Source organism: Monopterus albus, unplaced genomic scaffold (genome assembly GCF_001952655.1).
Source record: "Monopterus albus unplaced genomic scaffold, M_albus_1.0 scaffold165.1, whole genome shotgun sequence".
In the NCBI taxonomy this organism is placed as follows: Eukaryota; Metazoa; Chordata; class Actinopteri; order Synbranchiformes; family Synbranchidae; genus Monopterus; species Monopterus albus.
Window position 1 is genome coordinate 444,239 of NW_018128045.1, and position 26,224 is coordinate 470,462.

Here is a 26,224-nt window from a genome sequence, read left to right on the forward strand (position 1 = left end):
AAGAAAGAAGATAAAATAAGGAAGAGAGAACGAAAGAGGTCAGAGCAGGATGCAGAAGAGCCTGAAAAAAGAGAGGACCTCAAATCAGGGACACCAGACTACCCGTCATATCCACCCCTGAGGCGGGAGTCCTTTCTGAAAAAGAGTGAAAGCTCAATTAGGAGCTATGGATGGAACATCCCTGGTGAAGAGGAGAGGAAGGAAAGAGAAGAGAAAGAGAGGGATGATGGGGAAGACAGCAGAGGAAAGGAAAAACACCACTGGCGAAGGAACAGCAAGCACTTCCACAGCTCCATCAGTAAGCCTTCAACATCTGTCAAGTTCTGGGGAGGGGGCAACCCATCTTCTGATGCCATTCCATCTGCCTTCCTGCCCTTGTTGCCTGTCTCCTCTAAAAGGAGGAAGAGTAAAAGTTCGGACAAGGATGCCGTAGGAATGGAAGGAGAGAGAAGGCCATTGCTGGGACGGAATGGAAGAAGTGAGATGCAGACCAAGGAGGGGCTGTCCTTCCACGAGTGGGAGTCCCAAGTTGAAGATGAGGAAGAAGATTCTGAGCAGGAGAGGAGGAAAGGTGAGCATGGGAAGCGACATGGAGAAGGAGGAAGGATGATGTCGGATGAAGAGCGGGAGCGTGATAAAGTAGTTGGGATATATTCTGATGATGATGGTTCTTCGGGGGAGTTTGGGAAGTTTGAGAGGTACTGGGAGGATCGTGAAGGAAGGGCAGTAGGGGGGATTGGAGGGGGAGGGTGGTTTTTTAGTACCTACCCCTCCAGGGACAAAGCTGGCAGCATCAACAGTAGAGATGACCTGTTCTTGGAGCGAGGACAGAGATGCGTAGCAGCAGATGGTGTGTGGGGGTCTAGTGGAGGTGGTGGAAGAGGAGGAGATGAAGAGAGAGGGTGGGGATCAGGATCACACTGGCCACCACCTCCCCTAACACCCCCACCTCCTCGACGATACTGGTCAGTGGACAAACTTCACATACAGGATGAGAAGAAGAGTAAACGCAAGTCAAAGGACAAAGGAAGAGGGCATGCAGCTTGTGCCTCCTGTCATTCTCCCCGACACCCTCCAAACTCTCATTCATCCAAATGGGCCAGCTTGACCTCACGAAGTCAGGAAGAGCTGTACCACCATTGCCAGAGTATTAGTGGTCGCCTGAAGCCCAAACATGACTCCTCATCCTCGTCCAAACCCGATCGCTCACAGAATCCGTCCAAATCTGGCAGCCAGTTAAACCTTAGTATCCAGCAGCGGGCGCAAAGAACTGACAGGGATCGAGATCGAGGAAGACAACCATCTCCGCCTTCAACCCTCATACCTAACTTGCCACCCCCACTCCCTGCCCTTCCAGCTCCTTCGTCCTCATCTCATCCTATCCATGTTCCTCCCACTACCTCTTCCTCTTCTGTATCCTCTCCCTCTGTGGTCTCATCCACCCCAGGGGCAACCCAGCCCTCATCCATGGCTTCGGCAAGTGCCAAACTGCAGTACCAGAGATTGCGCTCTGTACCCCAGACCCAGAGGTTTCCTCAGTCTCCTCACTTACCACTCAAAGCCAAGAGTCTTTGCTCACGAAGGGGTTCAGCCCATTTCTCCAGTGTGGAGAGTGAGGTCTGAAGTAGGTATGAACAGTCATGAGAGCCCTGCAAGGCTGATACTAAGCAGGTGATCTGGATTTGAATTTGCCCAGCAGCTAACATGACTGCTCAGCCAAGTCAGTACAGTATATACACACACTGAGCCCTTCCCTGAAGTTCTGCACAAACAAAGAAACCAGAAAGCCAAACAAACCCAGTGGGGTAGGTCAAAGGACAACAGGAGCCATTTTGTGCTTACTGTTGTTTCCTTTCTTTCCTCTCAGTATGTGAAAGACTATAACCACAGCAACAACTGACATTCTTAACTGGGTTAACCATTATACTAGCAGCAAATCAGACAATAAAGAGGTACAACTGAAGGACACCCCTTTGCTTTAGTCGGTAAAGGGCTTGGATGTTGAAGCTGAGCAGTAGTTTGTATTCAGAAGATTCTTAATGCTTACTGAGGGCTCAGGACCTTTGTAGTACTGTATGCCTGCTGCTCTTGGAAGCCTTTAATATAGAACAGTGTTCTTATTTTTCCCTTAATCAAATTGCTTACCCCTACTTTCCTTTTTCCTTAACAAACAGTTTACACCCCCGCAGAACTGTGACGCCAGCCCGATGCACCTTTGTTGTCTATGATCAATACCTTCTTGTTTAGAGGGAGAGGAAGCTGATAACCACCTTCCTGTTATCCATGCACCCTCTATTGTCCTTTTCTGTTTTCTCTCTCACCTTTTCCTCTTCTCACCTCCACTATCCCCGTTCTGTTCTCTTTCTCTTTTTCTCTGCTTTATGTCCGTTCTCACCTTATTCACGTTTCTATCTCGTCCTCATCTCTCTTGTCATCTCCTGTCTGTCCTGCCCTCTTGGCTCCTCTCCTTGCTGTGATTATTCTGTGCGTCTGTGCTTTTCTGTGTTTGTATTCTTGACAACAGGGTAAGTCAACTGTGACTGATATTCTACTGGCTTAATGAAAAGCTGAGTGCCAAACTTACATAGAGCTTGACATCAATCTGTACAACCTTAGCTGCCATGTTTCCTTTTATCTCGCAGAGTATTCCACCATCTCCCAAACATGTGCACATGCAATGACACACCCACACACAAAAAAGTGCACACAAACACTTGCAAACATGCACATGCAAGTGCACATGCTCCTAAACAAGTCATTCATCTTTTCTCTTTCTTGAGCAATACATTATTCACTTTGTTCATGTTAGTTTTTTTACTTTGAAACTTTTATTTTACCTCTGTGTTGTAGTTGTTGTTGTTATTGATGGTGTTTTATGTATCAAGACATGTATTAAGTCTAATCCAATGTAAGCACTGTGCCATACTACTCAAGCTTGGGTGCACATGAAATGTTTTGACTACCTAACTACGACAATGGAGGCAGTGTCTGTTTCCTCCCTATATTTGACTGAATGTAAAGTCAGCCACTAACAAGTGTGCTGCACCAACAATTAAGACACTTGAAGATGGAACTTGTAGCATTTCTGATGGTTAGTGTGTGACTAAAGAGTAAGAATAGAGTTGAATTTATTACATTGTTGATATAACCCGAAATAAACAACAGTATGCTAACCTTGCAGGGTAAGTCTCCAGTAGCTGCTGAAAGATTAGATCTGCAGTGGGTTAACCTTTCTGTTAGATGTTTTTACCTGCTAGAGATCAAGCTGGTGCCTTTGTGAATGTTTGCAGTGTAGAACGCTACAAACATTCACAAAGGTAATCAACCCAGGTTTGTTTACCATCAAGCAGCAGATATTTTAACATGCTACTGTAATTGGAGCTACACAGTGTTGTTAGTCAAGGTGACAGATGGTTGCAGGGAAATCTACTTATAGCTTTATGTTAATTACCCCTGCCATATGTTTTGTGTGGAGTGAGAGCATGACGGTAGGTATTTTAATTAACATGTCTGTGGTTAGCCTTGTGCTATGAAGACAGTAAGATCGAATGGGGAGGATAGTGATGGGTATGGAATTAAATCTCAACTGTGCCTGTGTTGGATGCTTCAGAATGGATGAGACGGTTTTGAAGAAGTGTTGGACTGACTGATAGTATATCGAGGACCCCACAGCACCTCATGCAATTTTGACTTTTAAAAAGTATTTCTCATCTTGTAAATCTGTAACAAAGAGCTATAGCTTTTAAATCCATGACCGAGCTGACACCAGCAGTTACACTCCGATGTCAAGCACTTGGGTAGAGTCCAAATAGACAGCTATATCCATCAACATTACAATTTCACATCAGGACACTGGATATCAGTGGAGTTTTAGCGAAGAGGCTAGAGCCACTGGCACAACCTTGTTTGTCTTTTTCGGTCAGTCATAATGCCTGAGCCAACTTTCCCATAATGGTCTGGTCAGCTCATGTTGTTTGCCTGGAACTGCATCTGAGCCATGATTTACTTCAGATGAAGAAAACAAAAAGAAAACTTGCATTTTTAACATTGTTGTTGTTTGTCTGACTTTCTTTAAGAAAAAAATCTCTCTCTCTCTCTCTCTATACATATACATATATATATATATCTCATACAGTATATATATTTGTGGCGGTGGGTAGTATTAGAGAAAATTGTTGTTCAGCATCTTGATATTTGGAGATATTGTTTCTCATTCCAAGTCCATTACAATAACAATATAAATATTGTGTTATAAACACATATTCCCTCATATTCAGTGACAACAAGGAAATTATTTGTTGCTTTCATCAACAAAGACGGACTGGTTTAAGCCAAGTTGGAGATACTTCAGTGTATTGCTTATTACAATCACCAATAAACAGTTTATACTAATTTAAATGAAACAGGACAAGTGTGAAGTGAATGTGACATGTGCATTCACACTGTGAACAATTCAAGTCTTTTTCCCTAGATGCAAACAAACAATCTATGATCTGAGAAAATTCTGCTTACTTTTACTAGTTAAAGGGGCTGCACTTAAACACTTTGGGCTCAGTGGCCTTGCTGTGTGTACAACCTGTTCCTGAAACACTACAGCATCAGTGAGCTGAAAAGCTAATTGTACATTAGCACAGCACAGCAGCTGCTTGCGATGTGAACACAAAGCTTGAGTGTGTGTTCAAAGAAATGAGCCACTGATCTTTCCTCCTCTCCCCTCGCCTCTTTCCTCATGTCTATCTGTTGTGTTGGTGCGTCTGCAACTGTAAAGCTGGTTTGTTTATAAAAAAGAAGAGCATCTGTGGATATATTTAATTCATCTAAAAATAGCATTTCTAAGTATATATGATGATATATTTCAAATTCTAAGATCTATGTTATATAAGTTTGTCTACTAAATTTATGGTATTATCTCAGCGAATGTCTTTTTTGTCTGTCTGTCTGTCTCTCCTTGTCTCAGACCTGCCCAGCTCCATACCACCCAGCGTAAACAGAGACCAGTATGTAACTGTGTTTTTGCTCACTTAAAATCAACCATCCGCCTCCACTAGCTATCTACTGTAGCTAACGCTAAGACTTCAACAAAGTGATGAACTGGAGGGGTGCACGAGTGTCTTATGACCGTGTCACTGTAGCAGTGGTGGTGTGTGTGTGTGTTTACTCAGAGGGGCCTTTATTTTTGGTTTGGGCTACAGAGTAATGACTAATAAAAACTTTTATGGATACAGCAGCTTTTATCACAACTCTCACTTGTGCAGGGGTCACAATCTTGACCCTGTTTTGGGTTCATGTCAGACCCTGGAGTTTATACTGCAGTGTACATCCAGGTGACCTCTTTGAAACACAATGTAGCGAGCAGCACAGGCTTTTCCCCCTTTTTGCATCTCTTAGTAGCTGTATTACTAAAACAAAACCATGCACAGCTACCCCTGCCTACCAACCTATACGGTTTATGTAAGGACTTTGATATACGTACATAGTGTGTTGTATCTACCAAGCTGCTGTGCTGTAAAACTAAAGAGAAAAAAGGATTATACACCACAAACACACTGTAATTTTACAAAACTGATAAAGCTAATATGACATTATGTTGGGGGCAGGGCTAAGTCTGCTCGCTAATGTGTTTTCCACTAAGGCCAAAAGTGGCCAAACCAGGGCTTGTTTTGATAATCACATCTTCGGGAAACGGTCAGAATTTCCACATTTTGCCCGCTGGCATGGATTCCTAAATGGCCAAGTGCGATCTTGCGTGATGGGTAGAACATGGAAACAACACTGCCAGAGTGTCGCTTCTGGCCAACTTGTACTTTCACGTGCTTATGTTACGTTAATGTCAGTTTGGTCAAAGTCGATTCAGTTTTTAACATTGCGTTCACAAATATTTGAAGCATTTACTGGCCCTGAACCCTGCCAAGGTCAGTTTTAGCCTACAGTGGAAACACATCCAGTTTCTGTCTGTGCACCTCTGAACAATGTTTCAAGGCCTTGTATCAATACTACTGTATTGACTGACTGTATGGGGTCATGCCTAGTTGTGCTGCACTTTATTGTCAGTACCTCACACACAGACCCACACACGCACATACTTTCAGATTCATGAGAGCACATACTGTACACACACACACACACTCACAGCATGTGAGGTGGTTAGATGCGGCCACCACTCTGCTTCAGCTACATCTGACATCAGTGGGGACAATGACAATAATGTGCTGTACTGAAAGTAGGACAGAATTAAAAAAGATGATTTTAATAAAGAACTGAAACAAATGTCTGAGTTTTATTTTCCTAGAATTTGTTTGGTTAATTTTTTATGCCTCTGCGCCGGCAACTGTTGTGGTCATAAAGAGAAAGATAAGTTCAAACTAAAAATTCCTCTCCAGAGTCATTTTAATGCATATATAGTAGTCTGCTGTAAACAATTTGTATAATGCCTTAGAGTCTTAACTCAAAAAAAGTTTACTACAGCTCTGTAAAGGGCCTGAACACACATCTGGTTATTGCCCCTTATTGTGAATTCCAGGATTCCCATTGCTGCTTCCCCCACATAGGTCATGGGTATGTCTCATGTCTCTTATAAGATCAGTCCTCTGTTAAACCAGAAGTTGTTCTGGTCGAATGAGGATGTAGGACAGTCCAAGTCTCTTATATCAGCTCTGAGGCCCAAGGACGGTGCTGCTGCAGCAAGGATCAAGGATACACGAGACCATTCTTTGCAAAAGTTTTTTGTGAACTGACACACCCCTTTATCAGAAATCAGTTGGTGATTGAACACTTCCAATGAAGTATCTGAGGAAAGGATGTCTCGTTAATGGTACGTTTCCTCGAGTCCTTTCTCATGTTTTCCTTGCATCTTACGTGGGTGGGACTAAGACACAAGGAAAACGTGCAAGTGAGGGAACCAGTGTTTGTAAGAGACATGAGATGTAGCCACTATACCACATGGTCTTATATTGCACTTTTCTTCACATTGATGTGCATGCAAGAACTTTGCACTAGTTCCCATTCACGCATACTGTGGAATTTTAATTGCCTTATTTTATTGTTCCTCGGTTCTTGATCCTTGCATGACCTGGACGTTGCCAGTCCACTATAATGACGTCCCAAAGCTCTTATTTTTTCTCTGAGGAGTGAGGAGGCTGCTGGTAGGAGCTATAGCCAAGGATACATGAGTGCTTCCTTTGCAGAAGTCTGTTATGACATGACATGCCCCTTTTTCAGTTTGTGATTGGATGCTTAAGGATTGGGGGGACGTCCGTCTCATGTCAGTTGAAACGTTTCCTCAGTTCCCTTCCTCGCAGTTTCTCCTTAGCATCTTACGTGGGCAAGGAAAAGACACACATGAGGGAAACATGGATGTAGTTAGTGAATATTGGGATTCACCAAAATGTTCTGTCACCCACACTCTGACATCACTGAGAGTGATGTTGAGTTCAGTGTCTTGCCTCAGGGTACTTTAACATGTGGACTGGAGAAGCCCGGGATCGAATCCTATGGTTAGGGGATGACCTGGTCCACCTCCTGAGCCACAGTCACCCCCATGTCACCTAACTTACTCCTTTGCTTGTGTCAATTACTACAGTCACTAAATTATAACCCAGCTGTTGGTCATAAACCTGCTGGCACAAACAATAAGAGAGGACAGTCTCCACTTTTTGGACCTGACTAATGTGCTTATGACTGAATGGGAGCAAATCCCTGCAGCCAAAAATTGGGTAGAAAGCCTGAAGCCAGAAGAGTGCAGGCTGTTAGAGGAGCAGATTAACGGCCGTGGTTCTGACCATATACAGTAAACTTTGCTTCAGTTACAAAAGTTTATGCTGTATGTAAACTTGCATGACGGCAACGTGCTGTACACAAACACGTGATCGTCCTGTATCAATCTTTTTGCACCACATACACAAACTCAGAGAGAACATTTTTCCCATCAACCATCAGTGCCAGGAGGGTCAGTCATCCCAGAGTCAGTTAAAGTTAAGAATGATCACATGAACTCTAATACTGAAGACACATTCTCAGAAATGGCTTCACACACAAACACACTACCCTGATGGAAAGTCGTTAGCAGGCTTGTACAAGTCTGAGTTATGAGGGAGAGCTCTGGGTCATATTGATTTACTACTGGGGGTGAGTTTAGGTTTAGTTTAGCACATGCCCATCTGACCTGAACCTACAGCCCCATTATGCAATTAGTAGGGCTATGTTGTTACAATGTTAAATCTGGAAAGTTTTAGATTAATAGGAGCTTTATAATGAATAGACTCTGGCAGAAAATGAAGATGAATCATCCCTGCCTTGTGCTTTTGCACAGTTCATGGCCAGTCTGGAGCTCCTCAACATAGAGGCTGCATTCCCCTTAATCCCTGCTCTCAAAACGAAGTAGCTATGTACAAGACACTTGTCCTCCACCTTACAAAAATAACTCTTTGAGCATCTATAGCCTAACTTTCCTCTCTTTAAACAATGGGAAAACATTATGTAAACTGCACCCTGCAGCCTGTACTGCAGCTTCAGTTTTGGTCAGGCTGATTATCAGGCAGCAACAAGGAAAGTAACCATGTCTGTTACACAGCTATAGAAATGTGCAACAGAATAATCATCTGAAACCAGCTGCTGGTGTCAGAATAGGTCGATAAAATATTCAGACTCAGCTGTGAAACCAATTTTAGATGTGGAGCGACTGCATGAAAAGACAAACAAATTGAGGTAATGAGGCATCCACGCTCTTGAGGAAACCCAAGCAAGTGCTAATTCTGAAGCTGTGAGACATATGCATATTTTTTAAGATTACTATCATTCATGTGCACATGCTGTTAATCATCCAGATCTTAAATGCATATCACTGAAACACACTCGTAGCAAAAACTATTACTATTACAGAATAAAACCACACACCTGCAATAAATCCCTTGTTTTTGTGTTCATTTTTTGTTTTAGTTATCTATTTATATTTTAGTTGTATAGAAGTGTTGAATCAGCTGCATGGTTGGATGTGTTTTGTGCTGCTGTTTGAACTATCAGCACAGGTTTTAGCCAAATGTTTGCTATTTTATGTAGGTGGAAAAGGTGCTTTTACTAATGGTTTTAATAAACTGTCCAGATGCAGTGTCCTGATTATTGACTGAGAACTCACACAGTTGTCCAGATTTACTGTTGCTTAGTCAAACTGGTGCTGGCCTGGTCTGTGCCAGTCACCAGCGTCTCAGTTTTAGGAGCATGTAATTATGTGACATCCAGTTTTTCACTACAGAAAAACAAGCCTCTGATTTAATCATTTAAAAAGGGTGATTTGCTTTACAGGCACATACAGCTGAGCATCATCAACACACCAGTGGAGATGAAATCATCTGTACTAGACAAATGTATGTACCAAATGTTGTGGCAGTCTGTCATTTAGTGAGACATTTCACTTAAAGGCAAAAAAACAAGAAAAAGGTTTGCACACGGTGTTGAGCTCCCAAATATTTAATTCAGTAGCAGCAATGTTTTGATGTCTGCAGGATCTTCGTCAGCTCTCATCAAACAGGCATCACACTGAGAGGCGCATTTTTATGTGCACCTGTTAAGACGCCACTCAGGTGTTTTCAGTCTGACTAATCTCTCTTTGTGGGGAGATTTTGTCCTGATTGTTTCCTTTTAGAAGCAGATTGGCTTCAAATTAGTCCGACTGAAAACACCTGAGTAGCATCTTAGCCTGTTAGATAAGGGCTGACAAAGATCGCGCATAAATCAAAATGTTGCTGCGACTGAGTTAAGTTATCGGGAGCTCAACACAGTGTGCAAACATTTTTTGTTTGTTTTTCACCTTTAAGATGTTGTTGGTTCAACACCTGTATACGTTTTTTCAGATGCGCATGTCCTATGTCTTCTGATATTTCACTTAAAACAATAAATGGAAATAATGGAGAAAAAGGAGTTGGGGGTTACCAAAGCCATTAGGATTCATTATGTGGAATGTTTTTTCTCACAATACATCTAATAGATGTCAAAACTTCCCCGCATAAGTAAAAATCATGACCCACACGGGTTTACCTAGAATGTTGAAACATTTCAGCCTGTACCAAAGCACTGGAGAGATCACCAGACCATCATCGCCATCCTGAGATCCGAGCTGATAGCGTGGGTATACATTTTAAAATTATAGTTCAACAAGAATAGCAACCCAAGACCTCACCACTAGCTTTTTCAGACTCCTTTGTGCTGATGAAGACTGAGATGCAGGTGAAAGCCCCAGAAACAAAATAGTAGGTTGATCTTAGAATATTTTAGTAAATTAAGGTTATTTGAAAATGATTATAGTGAAAAATTAGGAACAATTGGATAAGGGGACATGTCTATGGTTTATTTCACAAAATCAAACTGATCAGCATGGACCAAACCAGAAAAATAATCAGGTAAATGGTCTCTTCTTTGTTTCCGCTTCTCCCCTCACACTGGGAGACTAGTAAATCTTCAGGTTGTAAATATAAAAAAATAAAACCACTAGAAGCTGAGGACGTTTTCATGTTTATTTACTCATACAAACATGTATTATTATTGTGGTAATGATTAGTTAATGTAAAAAAAACAAAGCAACTTAAAAAAAGTCTTTGCTCTCTCTTCTCCGTTTCATTGGCATCTCCCTTCTCATCCCCAAATGGCTTTAAACTGCCATCTTCTCTTAATTGGCACAGTCACAATAAAAGCACACTTTGATCATCGGTTTGATGGAAACAGCATATTACGTTTCACTGCCATATTACTGTTTTACTGGATGCGCACCCATCTCATTAAATGTTTGCTTTCATAACCTTTTATTTTCTTCTTTGCAGGTCCTCATTGACACCCATGATGATAATTTAAATGCCTCTATGTAGTTCCTCCATGTCTACTACATACTGTCTAAGCATGTATTTATAGACTTTGTATTTTATTGTGTCGATCCATCATTTTCATAGTTTGCCTATTTTCACGGACTGGTCCATTCAGACTTGTTGAGGTTGTGTGTTTGTTTAGTGACTTGTTTGAATCCCATGTATTCATGTTTTGGCCTTTTGGTGGTCACAGTAGTGCTGTGTGGTGTATTGACATACACATACTTTATCCTCATCTGAATTAGCTTCAGTGTTTTCAGTCACAACAGGGGATGTCATCTTTTCTGATGCAACAACCTGACAGTCTTAGAACTGTGTGTGTGTGTGTGTGTGTGTGTGTGCGCGCGTGCGCGTGCGTGATGTCCCTCTTCGGTTTGTGTTTGTTTCATGCCAGTGTTTGTAAAAGTGTCTCACATGGTTCTGTCTTCATTTGTAACTCTTCTTTCATTGTGTTTGTGTTTGCACGCCCTTGACTCTCTCACACGCGCTCCTGGCTGCGTGCCTGGAATACAAGGCAGAGCATTATGGGACGAGAAGAAAAGAGGTCTTTGCTGTATCCAGGGGCAACACAGGTGACAGGAGGATAAGCGGCGATGTCTTGGAGGACACCTTTGTGCTGCGTTCCATGCGCCTCAGGCTCGCGTGAAGACTTTCACAGCCCTGACAGGTTTTTGAGAACACATTGCATCACACACATAATGAAGAGGTTTATCTGTCTGTCGGGTTTACACACAACCAGAAGGAAGCAGCAGCCAGTGCCTGCACCGAGTTTCTGCTGATTTCCATTCCAGCCACACACACAGCATCTGATTTCACTGATTACTTCGTCCTGTCTGGTTGATGGTGCATTAATCAGTGAAATCACCTGGAGTCCTGATTGGCTGGCATTTAAACCTGCAGATTTTTGGTGCTCCATGACACATGATTGCCCCCGTATGCAACCTGGTAATATTCTACCTAAAGTCTTCCTTCCTGTAAGATTGACAGGTATGCTGTAAGCAATCGTTTTGTAACTGGCAGGTCAAAAGATGTTCTTGAAACATGACTATGAAGTGAAATTTTCACTGTTACTGTGTAAACAGATACCAAGGGTCTTGACAAATATGTACGATTTGTTATATTGGGCTATATAAAATTTGACATGACCAAACTATACTAGAAAAACTTAGGGGAAACTCTTACTAGGCACGGTTGTCTCGTATCATGCATGAATATGATTCTCCCCACTCACATGCCGGCCTACGCTCACTCTGCATTTTAAACGATCTGTGCCATCACCGCTATCCAACTGAAGAGATGTGCTCTTTCACAGGACATAGCATTCGAATCCCATGCTCAGGTCTTTTTCTTTCCTCCTATCCTTGATCTGAAGTATCCATCACCAGCTGATTTCTCATAAAGGGAGAAGTTCATACAAACTGTGATGGTCTCATGTCTCCTAATTCATGGCTCCTCCAGCAGCTCCTTGCTCCCCAGAGACGATATGAGACTTTATGTGAATCCCAGTTCCCTTATTTTATGGTTCCTCTGTCCTGGCTTGACCTGAAAGTTGTTCCAGTGTGCCATGATGAAGGACATCCTGGGGCTCTTATTTCTGCTCTGAGGAGCGAGGAGGTTGCCTGCAGGAGCTATAACTGAGGATTCATGAGTGCATCCTTCATGGAAGTCTCTTACGGATTGACACGCCCCTTTATTGGAAATCAGTTGGTGATTGGAGGCTTCACATGAAGGATCAGAGAAAAGCTTGTCTCAGGTAACAGTTTCCTCACTTCCTCTCTCCTCGCAGTTTGTCCTTGCATCTTTTCCTTGCAAATTATGTAGGTGGGACTAAGACACAAAGAAAAGACATGAGTGAGGGAAACACGAATACAATTAGAAGAACTGTGACTCACCTTTGGAATGTTCTTAATCCTTGGTCGGCCAGAACGACTTCTGGGTGAAGTGAGGCTCATATAAGAGTTGAGAAACACCCCCTGTCTGAGGCTTCTTTGGGTTTATGGGTTGCATAGTGGCAGTGTTTATGAGGGGTGTCTATCTTTGTAGGTTTCAGTAACAACTTTAGCAATGTAACTTTGAAGATCTTCTCTAACAAATATACAGTATATCTGTTTTAATAACACTTCATTCTGCCTAAATATTTCTCCACACATACTATATATTTGATGTAACAACATTTATCTCAGTAAACCCCTGAAAAATCGGACAGTTTTGACACGTACACTGAGAAAACAGACTCCGGCTGCTGTGACTCTGCCGACCACTAAAAACAGCCGACAGGTGCTGTGCTGCTCTTTTTTCTCTGACTGTATGAAGGTTTTTTTGAGATTGTATTCCTAGTGAAAATATATTTATGTGTTCTTTGGATATGGTTTGGTGGAACAGTGAAGAATCAAACACAAAGAAAACATGCTGCACTTTGATGCTATCGCTGGCAGACAAAGTGGAGGGGAAATCAGGCCAGAGAGGAGACGGAGACGGTGAGATCGGCAGAGAGTGAAGAGAGAAAAGTAAAAAAAAAAACAGCAGAGGCTGAGATAAACCCAGAGAGTGAGGGGAATGAGACAAGAGAGTTTTGATTGTGAAGAATGGCTGATAGATAGGCTGACAGACAAGTAGAGGATAAGAGAACAAACACAAAAAGGAAGAGGACTGAAGATTAAAACCTATGTTCTCTCATTGCCTGTTACAGCTCTTTCCCACTGTTGATGTTATTTGTTTATATTCTTGCCCTTCTTCACCTTGTGTACTACCTGCATTACTGTGTTCATCGTTGTTTTATCCCTTAGATGGCTGTTTATAATTTTTTTATGTGTGTGACCCAAACCAAATGGCTGACCTCTCCTGATAATGTTATTGATGCCTGGAGAGCACTTTAGTCTGTGCAGCCTCTACCCGAGGTTATTAGTACTGGAAAATTATGTAGGGAGGCGTTCACTTTATGTATGTCCAACAGACGGTGATTTGTACTGATGCACAGAGAATCATCAGGGCAATAAGCTGCAGTGATGTGTGGTACAAATCTACAAACTCCAGAGACAGCGGCAAACAGAACAACCACAACAGGAGGTCTTTCACCCGCTGTTGGCTGTTTAATCAGCTTTCAGTCAAATCTCAACATGGAGTGCTGAAGAATTAGCACAAAGGAAACACCAGTGACTCTGGAGGTGGTTTTAAATTGTGAAAAAACAGAAAATGATGAATATGAAAGATCTGGCAACCAGAAATGTGTTTTAACTCTGTTTAGGGTTTGCAAAAGTGCCTTTACTGAAATGTTAAGTGATTTATTGTGACCTGTTTCAGTTATGCACCACTTTTTCACTTCACTAACATCTCAGCCAGTTTCCAGCAACTCCTGTTCTTTTAGTCGGGTCCCAGCAGTCCCAGTCAGCAACACCCGATTCCACCCCACCTGGACACCTGCACCTTTTTCTCTCATTGGCCCTATAGTGAACTACCCGCCCTATTTTTCTAGGTCCTTAACCAATCAGTTATTTTGACTTTTGTTGTTCCAACCTCTCTCCTTGCCTGTTATTTTCTGCCTGTTTCCTCAATAGATTTGTTTTTCTCTGATTGCCTGTATGTTTGATGACCTCTGCCTTAAATCTACACCCCAAGTGTACACACACCCGTTTATGATCCAAACCCTCTCTGCCCCCAAGTCTCACTTTTGAGTCCAAACAAAATGTTATTTAAGGGGGCAGCAACTAAATTAAAAGGTATTACAGAAATGTGGGGCTCTCACAGCTTTGTTTGGAAAGTTTGAAAAGCACAACCTAGAGGTTGTATTTTCAAAACACATCTGGGATAAAAAAAAAATCAGAGCTGCTGTTGTTCAGATGTCCTTTATTATATATCAAGAAACAAATCCAACAGGTCCAGAGATCCAACAGGAACATATTCAGAAATTTCAAAACAGCAGTTTGGTTTTTGTTCTACTATACAAGGCAGTTTGAAAAACAGAACCTAGTGAATCATTTGTATGGATCAATAAACCAAGTTCTTGCAGATGTAGTGTGATGGTGGTTGTGAGCTGCAGTGCAATAAACACTTTATTTACTGCCCCATCAGCTGGGCAGTCTAGATGATAGTCCCCCCACTGACCAGCGGAGGGCAGCCTGGTAAGAGCTCACGCTCCCCATCACCTCGTGGCTGGACTCTGGGTGACCGCACACAGCTGCAGGCAGAGATGCAAAATGCCACACAGCATCTAGTGTCACACATCATTTAGCACATGCACACACCCGCACATCTATTGTTTATGATCCAAACCCTCACACTGTATGTGACATCTACCTACAAATACTGACACACCTGGAAGTGATCTCCTGTAATGATATACTTCCATACACTCATCTCGCACACACACACACACACACTTATCTCACATGACTGAAAATCTCATATTACGCTGAGCTCAGTTTGACTCTGGACCCCTCTCGCTCTTGTGAAAACTGGGAGCTCGTCTAATGTTGATTGAAGTATCATACAGCCGATGGAGTGCACTGGTCTGAGATGTACTGCAAATGTACCATGAATGATCCATCTCTAGTTACAGTGAGGCAAAGTAAAGGGAATGTGTGACGAGGGACAGGCAAAAAAAAACTGAAGGCAGAGGGTGTTGGCAAGTGCATGAAAGAGCTGCTGTAAGGGCCTTCACTCTTCTGCTTTCAGGCTTTCCACCAGATGCTGGAACCTGGCTGCAAGGATTTGCTCCAACAGTGATGCTGGATGATAAGATGCAGCTCACAGTCAGCATCCCAGTTCACCCCACAGGTGCTGAATGAGATCAGAGTTCTGTATCAGCGAGTCAAATCCTGAATTAAGTCCCCAAAATCACTGCTTTTAGAAGTGAACATAGAAACAACTGATAACTTAAAGGACACACCTGAATAAACGAGTGTTCTCTTCCAGGATGAGAGTGCCCCCTCCCATGGGGCATAAGGGGTCACTGAATGGTCCAAGTATGACAGCGCTGAAGACATGGAGAAGAGGATGCCAAATTACACTAGGACAAGTCATGCAAAGGTGAGATACCCCTGAATGGGAGATTTGTACAGATGTTTAGTTATTTTGTTCACTTTTATCATGACCACACGCTCTCTGTTAAAGCTACAGTATGTAACTTAAGGTAGCACCTGCATGAAACTCCACATCAACCCACCAGGTTCTGCCCAGCACTCCCTCTCCCTGCTCCACTCCGCTCCACCGCTCTCTGCTCAACTCTTCATATGTACGTGTTTAGGAAATTGTAAGAAATGAGAATGCAACAAAACTTAGTGATCAATCAGAAATAACTGATTGGTCAGAGAGGTCAGTCTGGCTCAAAGCCTGTAGAGGTTTCCAAAGATTTCTACAACAGTGTTTGAAAGAAATTACATACTGTAGCTTTAAGTAGTGTTTGGTGTAGAAGGAGTGATACATTTTAAATAAAGTAACACATACACTGAACAACAATAGTTTCCACTGACATCTGATTTACATCTGCCAACCTCTTCTCGTCTTGTCTATCAGACACTGACGTCCTAAAAAAAAATCGGAAGAGGCAGCAGAGGCTGTTGACTGCTCATGAAGCTTCACTTTTACTGCACACAGCCTGATTTCGCTTGTGCAGTTTACATTTTCTTTGTGGTGTATGTGTTTTTAAAACATGGCTTACAGACCAGGTATATTGTTTACTTCAGCATTACAGAAAGTCACTGCTAAGAATTCCTCATGTGCCTGCTTGGCAGCACTTGTTTCTGCAAATGTGTGTAGACAATTGTTTGTAGAAAACAAACTTCTGTAACTACACAAAGCCATGTAGAGATGGCTGTCTGCCTACGTATGGTGAATCCAGCTCGACTGGATGTGAGATGTCTCTCCTAAGAGAGGAGGAGCAAACGTACAACTGTTTGTTCTAGCAGTCTGTTTAGTCTTTGCCAGAACTGGCTGGTTGTGATGTGTTATTCCTGCACTGATTTTCATGGCTTCCTACTCATTCTCGCCATAGCAAATTGTGGAGAATAATCTTTGGAAGGTGTTTTCCACATTTGTATTTGTGATAGATTGCTTTCTCGACATCTAAAATTGTTACTGCTGTTAGAGTTTGTCTGTTATCTGAAAATCTCATGATTTGTTTTCATCAAATCATCGTCTCTTGCCTGGAAAGAATTTGTCATCATCATCTAAGAGTTGACAACACTTCATGTTTTGTCTTTCGATAACAATAGGGGGAAGTGACTAACATATTTTGGCAGGAGCAAATCTTGTCAGTTTTATTAGTTTAAGATGCAGTCTCTGAGAGCCGCAGAATAAAACATGCATCTGGTATCAAAGCCAGAACATGACTCGGGTCCTCATGGGGTGGTTGGTGACATCTGTAAGAAATTGTTGCATATACAAAACACTGTCGACCTGCTGCTCTGCAGTGGTTCATTTTCTTTAACCTCTGATGAGTTCTGTGGTGCTTACTGATGCAAGGACTCATCACATTCACTCAGATCAGTAATCAGAAAGCTCTATCATCAAAACTTAGAGTCTATATCTCAGCTGCCGCAGATGTATATGTTCTGCCTGCAACGTCCAGTACTGCAGCACAGCGTGCACTTCAGTGTTGTCCTCACTAGAGGGGGCCAGACGCAGCGACTTTCTCAGTCAGGGAAGGAGGGAGGGGACTCCATTCTGGCTACCTGCCTGAGTGATTTACTGCTTCAGCCTGACCTAATAAATCACATTACTGGGGCCACCAGTGAAATTACTGACCAGCTGTTGCACCTCTGTTTTAACTCTGGGCTGGACACTGTGGATTGGACTGGTCTGCCAGAGAGTCAGCAGAGTGGAATGGACAGAGTTCCAGTGGGGCGGACTGAACCAGACTCGGGTGACTTATCATGACGCGAGAACGAGATGGGAAGTGCCGCAGTCTCTACTGTGCTGTCACTTTCTGTTAGGTCTCATTTCTGTTCTGGTGTATCTGCAGCACCAAAGTTCACCTGTGGTAGAAAACATGCCTTTTATATTACACATAGATCTGTTGCTCACATTTAAGATTGAGAAAATGTGTTTAACACAGCAGATGTCAGCTTTAGCAAGTGTGATTAGCTTTAATTTTACTGTGATTTACTGCAGAGTCTGTGGAACTTAACAGCTTTTTTGACATTATTCTGAGATTCCAAAAGACAACTCACAAATGTGCAGTTAAGTAATTGTGTGTTTGCCAGATAATGAATCCACAGTTGGTGGATGACTCTAGTGAGTCATTTGTGCATCAGGACAGTGTACTTGAGTCAAAATAAACCACAGTGTGTAGTTTCACTGTCACCCAGTGCAGCAGTGTGGCTCACTGATTTGTTTTTAACAGTTTCTGTACGGAACCATTAGGTTCTAAATACAGATGCGATGCTCTGTCTGCAGTACCAAGAGAGGCGAGTGTTCTTGCTGCAGTACATTGACAGTGGTATTATTATAAAAAAATCCTTTGATGCTTATTTCCACTACAAAAATAAACATAGGTGGAACGGCAGCAGCTGAACCCAGAATCATGTGTAGTTCGAAAAACAAGCAGAGACGATGTTATGGAACCTGTGACTTGGCATTAAAATAAACCCAAACTCCCTGAGTGCCATGAGCTCTTTACACTAGATATAACATAAAGCACTATTCTCCTGCTGCATATTTTACTTCCAGTTTATTCAGTGACCTTTAAATATGAAGAAAGTCACCTAGAAGCAGAAAGTTCGGTTCCGCTGCTTCCTGTCGGACTTTTATTTTGACCTTACTTCCTATTTTTGTTTCACCTTAGTTTCGGTCTTTTTACGTTCTTCATCACTCACATTAGTTTCACCTGCTTCGTTATTGTTTGCACCTGACTTTCCAGCATTTTCTTCGGTTTTGGTATTTTGTGTTTCTGACCCGAACTGTTTCCTTGGATTAATCTGTTCTGCCTTGCCCTCTTATTTCGGACTGCTTCTGTGTATGAATTATCGGACTTTCCCTTTGGACAACGAACTTTGGATTCCCCTGGGTGTATGTGTTTGCTGGTTCTGATCTCAGACTGTTATACCGTGAGTTTTGTGTTACACTGTGTCTTGTATGGTTTTTGTTTAGCGTGAGTTCTTTTAGTAAAGAGACGGTTTTGTTTTCATTTCCTCGTCTGGCCATTTAATCGAGTTCACTAAACACTTTTCGGCAGCATCGCGCGCCGTTCATGACACAGATATCCCAAACTGAAGAGAACACTTTGAATGTGATGGCACAGACAAAACACCCTTCTTTTTACTGATTGGATAATTATCCAGAAACTGATGCTGGTACAACATCTATGTTCACTTTTCACTCTCTTGGTGTGTAAATGTAGAACGAAGACCAATGAGAGCCAAGTGAGTTCTGCATTCGTCCAGTCACATGGAGGGTTTTGCTGATGTCTCCCTGTTAGAACAGAGCTCTCTGTCAAGGTATCTGAAGTGACATCAGGAGGAAGCAGCTGCCCGCTGACCCTCGTCTTGTTGAGTGAAGTGTGTTTGCAGTTGCAGCGCCTGGAGCTACTGTCATTTTGGAATTCACTTTTATCCACAGCTGATGCTAAACTATGCAGACACTTCAGACTGAGATCAGGGCTGTAAAACCTTGAAGGACAATGAGCTTCCTTTTCTGGTGTAGTAGTAAGGTCTGAGCTGGCATCTGGGTGGATGGAGGGTGAGAGAAAGTGTGTGTGTGTGTGTGTGTGTGTGTAGGTGAAGCGTTGGCTGGTGATAGCCAACAGGAGACCTAGCACCCCCTCTGAGCTCGACTCCATCACACAGGAGATGAGGACAACACAGGGTGGTGAAAATGTGATGCTGTGATAGTCAGTGTGTCTGTGTGAGACTCAGAGCAGATGAAAAGAGATTAAATGGGTTTTGTCTGTGCATGTTTGACCAGACTGTCTCATAAGACAAGAACGAGTTGTCCAAATTCAGGCTTCATCCCAAATGTCTTATTAGTTCCAACATTTCACTCACTTGAATCTTTTCCTTGCATCCTAGTCCCGCCCTCGTAACATGTACTGACATGAGATGTCCTTGATTCTGATCCTTCATCTGAAGCATGCGGTCACCAAATAACTTCTGATAAAGCGGCCTGTTGACCCATAAAGCACTCCAGCAAACAATGCTTTCTATGTTTTCTGACCTGACCCTAAGGATAAGGTCTGGCTTAAGTATGAATATTATTTGGTTAATGATAGAAATGCTTTATTTTGGTTAAAATAAGTAATTGGTTAAGGTTGGAGAGCGATCATGTCATGATTAAGAGAAGCCAGTAACTTTCAGTAGGAGTAAGGAAGCAGAACTGTACCATCATGTGCAGGAAGAGGTCATGATTTTAAGCATAACTCCAGTTACTGAAGACTTGGTATTCTTGCTTTTGTAGTTTTGGCCCTCATCTCGATTGGTTTTGAGAACATTATACACACCAAGTTAATTGCTGAGATCTGGGAGGAGATTGTTGCAACAAAGTCCAGCACTTCATCCAGATAATCTAGTCAACTTCACATGATTAAATGAAACAGTGAGATGAAATGGAAAGTGAAAGGACTGGAGGTCCGAGTTTGACATGCAGAAGCAGATGACCAGCTTCTGTGTCCTGTTACCATGAGGGACAAAAATGAGAAAAACGGAGGTAAGTATGGGAAACAAACTTTAAGATCTGTTTGTCCTTGAAAATAAATGCAATCGAACTGAAGTGGGCAGGCACAGATAATACCACAGCAGGAGTAATAATCACAGGCATAGTCACGTAAGCTTTCTTCATGGCTATGGGTAAACAAATCTTTATAAACATGGACAGTTTCCTTAAAATTCTTAACACATTTTCCACATCCAAACATTTTATTGACAGATACAATTATAGCAGGATAAAGAATCATTTAATCAATAGCATTTTGAGTTTGCCCTAATGTTGTGTTGTACAAAGCTGCATAACAACATGTTGCCTCTCCTTAATCAGCCCAGTTTGTTTACTCTTCTGTGAACACAAAGACGCCAGATTTAAGCAACACAATAGCAGTGGTAACACTCTGTGACAGAGGAGACTCCTCATTACTTACCTTCAGTTTAACAACTTTAACTATTTAATGTTACCCTAAAAGTGAATAATCTTAATGTGCACGTCTGCCTTTTAACTGTGACACTGGCTTACATCACTGCAGCAATTAAAACACATTATTAGTGAACTAGTTAACAAGTTTCATCACAGGATCGTGAAAAGGCCCCAGTGTGGCCGGCGATGACACACGGACCAAATGCGTCCCTGGTTCATCTGCGTGTGCGTGTGTGTGTGTGTGTGTGTGTGTGTGTGTGTGTGTGTTATCTTGTATCACCATGAGTGTGAGGACCAGCTTGACTCCTAAACCACTGGAGTGAGGGCATTAGGTAAATATTAGCTTTTTCTTTCTGATTTAATACCAAGTTCAAACTAAGCCCGACAACAAAAATGGACCATTTTATCTTATATAGTGTCACAGTCACATTTGGGACCATGTCCTGATACAAAGCACAGTACTTTCAAATACCAGTGTACCTATATACGTAATTTGAATTCTATCAGTAGGGAGATAAAAAAAATCAGGTTCACAATCAGCTTTATTGGCCAGGTGTGTTGGGCACACGAGGAATCTGACTCTGGTGCAGCGGCTCTGTGTGTACGTACGATGCTCTTCTATAAAGTAAGTGGACAATTAAATGATATAAGACTGAGAGAACAAGAAAGAAAAAGGAATACACCTTAAGAGAATAAAAATAAAGCAGAGAGGAGTTCTAACCTTTTGTGTCCAGGGTCTGAGGGGTCTGCAGAAATCTTCTCAAGGTTCAAAGCTGAAATTGAAGAGAGATTAGAAAGTGATCCCACCACCATGACCTTTTGTAGCCATCCTGGAGCTTTTCACCTGATCACGGAATCTTCAGAAGATGCACATTTGTGCTGGAAAACCATCGGATAAAACCCTTAAAGAAGACAAAACATATTTGTGCCGTTTTTGAATTCTCAAATATAATTACAAAATAAGTTAAAGGGCTGCATTTTCATTATATAAAAAAATAATATGGGATGTTAATATATATGGCAACATGTGGCTGACGGCCTTATCATTACTATAATAACTGTGTTATTCTGTGATCTGACTTTTTGCTTTGCTTGTGCTGTGAAGTCAGAGGCTCCACACTAAATTACTCCAGTGCACTACTGCTGCAGATGACACGTGTGCTTTGTCTTAATATGAGACAGAATACCGCACAAAACTAGTCCAAAGTTTGGACACACTTTCCCATTGAACTGAATGGGAATGTTTGTCCAAACGTTTTACTAGCAGTGTGCATGATAAGTGCATTAATATAAAGATGTGGTTTGCTGCCAGCTAGTGGTAGCACACCATCACTACAGCTTTAATTTATTACATTCTCTTAATACTTGTGTTCATGTGTATGTTGAATGACAATACTTGTTTGTCATTGCAAATCAGACACACACACACTTTCTCAGGTGAGGTATCCATACATGAAGTCTGGGCTCGTCAGTTATCTAAACAAGCGGCGACAATGTAAGATACAAGATCACTTTCACCAATAAAAATCATTTATGCATTTACATAAGTCACAGGTTCACACAGCTTTAAGCTCCGATCATGACCACACACACACAGACCTGAGGTCCAGGCTCCAGTCCAGCAGTCTGTCACGGGCGCCTGAGCTGAGTGGCCGAAGGCTAAAAAACATTCTGCTGCTCTGACTTTCAGTTTCTCATCTGAGTGAGCAGGAGGCCCTAAATGGGTCAGAGGAATCATAAACCTGAATACACACATTCAGTGAGGCAGCCATATTTTAATATTCATAGGTCGCATTTCAGAAATTTTCTTTTGCAGGAATCCCAGGAGAAGCCGTCTTATTAATTCTGACAGTATGTGCAGCATCATATTATGAACCAAAACTTAATTTTAACTCATAATGTGCTGTTGTGGCTGTTGGCATTAGCAAGCATATTTTTCTTCTGTTAATGTGTCTGAATGAACATGTGAATAAGATTATGTATTTTGTGTGTGTGTGTGTGTGTGTGTGCATGTGAGACAGAGAGAGAGAGCAAGGTAAATGCAGACGGTGTGGAGAGGAGTCAGCTCAGAGCTCCAGGTCCCTTCAGCCCTCGGCAGTGTTTGCCAGCTCACGGTGGCTCGTGGCGTTGCTCTCACAGGAAGCAGTGACGAAATGAAAACTTCTGTTATCAGGCATCTATTTTCATGCAAGTTGAAACACAATAAACACAAGGACATCTGTTCACAGCTTGCTTCTATGGGCTTGTCGGTCAGTTTAACCTTGGGCCTGTGTGTGTTGGGGGGGGTAAAAGTAATCAATTTGACATGGATTACTTATCTTTAGCATTTTCTTCATGTAATATGTCACTAGATTTCTTTAAATGTGTATTTGAGATAAGCAACTGTGTACCTGACTGTTTAGCAATACTTAAGTTCAAAAGTACTTAAGTAAAAAAGAAACATGCTGCTGCAGTAAATGCCCATTAGGTATTGTAGGATGTTTTGGATCTGATGGAGTTGAGGTCTTGGTCAGGACAGCTGATGTTTGAGAAGTTTGACCCTGGATCACCAGGCTACAGACACTGTTACTGTTTCTACACTACTGGGCACATTCAACTTCTTCATTTGCAGCTTCTTGCCCTTTTTCTTCTATTACGATCACCATAATTTTTGTTCTCACTGCTTTATCAGTCAGGCTGTAAGGTTCTGTAATAGGAGGCCCCAGTGCTATAGTAGGAATAAATTAAGAGGAGCCTCGCTGTTGCTTCTGCAGAGACCTTCCCTGCTGTGATACAGTGCGTGGACGTGAGGAGGAGTAAGAGAAAGATAAAGGCCTTAGCCTGTGTGAAATCCTCCACAGCCCCTGCATACAGCTAATTTCCCCCTCTACTTAAATCCACCCTCTGTCTTCCTCTCTCTCTCTGCTCCTTTCTCTTCTCCCTGTCTCCCTTTCTCCCATGGCGAGTCCATTTCTTTGCCTTCCTGTCTCTTTGCGTGCTCCTCAGTGCTTCATCATGTTGACATCTTGTGTTTGTGCTCCTGTAACGAAGCAGGTTGATTTAAAAAAAAAAAGTTCTGCTCAGTGAATCGTTCCCTTGACGTCTGTGCAGAAGCAGACATAATGACAGCTAAGACTTATTAACATATTAGCCCATTTAATGCAATTATCCCTTAAAAATGTTCATATCATAAAGACTTTTTTAGGCACATATAGAAATGAGACAAGGCCGTTTCCAGCTCATCTGTGCGTCCCGGTGCCCTGGCACTTGGCAGCCAGTCTGCTGTCTGTTCTGGTTGTTCTCTCTGTCCTTCTCTCTCTCCTCCAGTTCACCTCTCCTTCATCTTCCTCCTCTGCCGTGCTCTCCTTGGCTTTGTAGCAACATTCATAATTGGTGCAGAGATACAGTATTGACAGCGCATGCAGCAGTAATAATGCACATGCTGACACATATTTTTCAAGGACAGCTTCACACCAGTAGCCCTGTGTCTGACACCAGTAAAGGAGCAGTACATAAGGCCGGCCTACATTTCATAGGGTGCAAGTGGCTGTGAAGAAAAACTGATTTATTATTGATTTATAACCAGTTCTTTAATTTCTACTGGCCATTAAAGAAACAAACTACTTAACTGTCTTTAAAGACTATTAATCAAATATTTGGCTATATTCTTGACTAATATTCCTAATCGCGTTACAGTTTTTGTGTGTTCTTGTTAACACGGTCAGGTACAGTCTGCTTAATGCCACTGAAGTCTTCCTATGAACCTCTGTTCTTCTCTCCATCCTCATCTTTTTTTCATTTTTCTCGACATCCTTCAAAGGTGCCGACCTTCCTGTTGAGACTGTCGAAGCAGCAGAATCACTTTCCTTTCTCCATCAGTCAATCTGCCTCGTTCACTGGAGCATCCTTCTCTGTCCTGTAGCTTAGCCCAGTTCATAAGGTGCAATACAAGAGTATGTCTGATTTTAGAAGGAGGGTGATATGAATCCTTTAGAACACCAGTGTCTTATTACCACAGTCTAATCTGGAGCCTCACGCCAACGGATCAAACGGCCACAGTAACAAAAGGCTGCTGTCAAACAGGTTATAAATTAAAGATGTTCTTCTTCAGTCCTCGTTGTTTCCTGTTGAGAAGAGATTGATAAACTCTCACTCAGAGGCAGTCGTCACTGGGAACCGATGTGATCGAAATTTGTCTTACTGTGAACCATTATTTTTTTTTAGTACTAGCATTTAACCTTTTCTCTTGTTTTTCCTGTTGTTTAGAGCCCAGTTTCTCTCCCCGTTTCTCCGTCAGCCAGCCTGAGTCATGTCTAATAAACATAATTAATTTGTCTGTCTGTATTCAGCTCACGCTGTCATAGTAGTGTTTTGTGGAACATTTATTCTCTTCCTTCCCGCTGATCCTCTCTCAGCTCCGACTGTTCCTCATCAACCTCCTCTTGTCTTTGCTTCAACCCAGCTTCCTTTCATTTGTTCATGTTTTCCTGATTTTGTTTCTTCCCTCCATCCTTCCACCTCTTTCCTTAATTATTTATCTTCCCTTTTCTCTTCCTATCCTTTTCTTGGCCTTTATCGCTCGCTCCTTCGCTCCTTCAGTTTTTCTCCTTTCCATCTCTCTCATATCCTTCCTATTTTCCATCACTCCATCTTCATTCTTTCACTTCCTCACCTCCCTCTTTGATCTCTTCTTCTTCTGTTCCTCCTTTCCTTGCATCCCCCCCATCCTAATCACATCAGCATCTCGTTTTCTCACAGTCAGACCTCTCCTCTGATTTAAATACAATTTTTATAGTCTCTCCCTTGCTGCTTCCTTCCCTCCGGCCTTCACCTTTCTCATATTATTTTCCTGCTGGAATTTCTCTTAAATCAACATTATCACAGCAACCAGATAATGACACAGAAGCTAGAGGCTGAGTTTATTGTTGTTCTTGCACTTATTGTAAATGCAGCAGCAGACAGAGAAACCATCAATCATTATCTTTATTGCCAAGTATGTTAAAATTACAAGGAATTTGACTCCAGTACATGATCTTTTCTACAGTCCTGACTGTCCACTGGAGTCTGTTCCTGTCCTATTTGGTTGTGAGCCAAACCAGATGGTGATTGAGCAGAGAACAGACTCGATGATTCCTCTGTAGAACTGTATCAGCAGCTCCTGGGGCAGGTTGAACTTCCTGAGCTGATATTCTGTGCTGATTATCCGGGTGCTGGATGTGGTTTTCCCCAGCCTCATCTGCTGCTTCCTGCCTGTCACGAAGCTGGTGATCCACTGACAGGTGGGGGCAGGCACAGTGAGTTGGGTCAGTTTGGAGTGGAGGGTGTCTGGGATGATAGTG

General features: G+C 42.2%; 2 protein-coding genes across 4 annotated transcripts in view; both read left to right on the plus strand.

Annotated features, from left to right (window-relative positions):
- grin2da (glutamate receptor, ionotropic, N-methyl D-aspartate 2D, a) overlaps positions 1-4,085 on the plus strand; it is a 196,537-nt gene extending 192,452 nt beyond the window's left edge. Inside the window, exon 20 of the mRNA XM_020615463.1 lies at positions 1-4,085. This exon is cut by the window's left edge and continues 13 nt beyond it. Coding sequence (XP_020471119.1) covers positions 1-1,623 — 1,623 coding nt within the window. The 3' untranslated portion in view covers positions 1,624-4,085.
- Positions 4,086-11,230: 7,145 nt separating this feature from the next.
- The window catches only part of cacng7a (calcium channel, voltage-dependent, gamma subunit 7a), a 48,367-nt gene continuing 33,373 nt past the window's right edge, over positions 11,231-26,224 (plus strand). For 2 of the 3 annotated variants that reach the window (XM_020615459.1, XM_020615462.1), the window contains exons 1-3: positions 11,231-11,517; positions 15,522-15,623; positions 15,762-15,875. In XM_020615459.1, coding sequence (XP_020471115.1) covers positions 15,831-15,875 — 45 coding nt within the window. In that variant the 5' untranslated portion in view covers positions 11,231-11,517; positions 15,522-15,623; positions 15,762-15,830. Of the gene's footprint in view, positions 11,518-15,480; positions 15,624-15,761; positions 15,876-26,224 lie in introns of those variants that run through there. The other variant, XM_020615460.1, reaches the window with a different exon arrangement.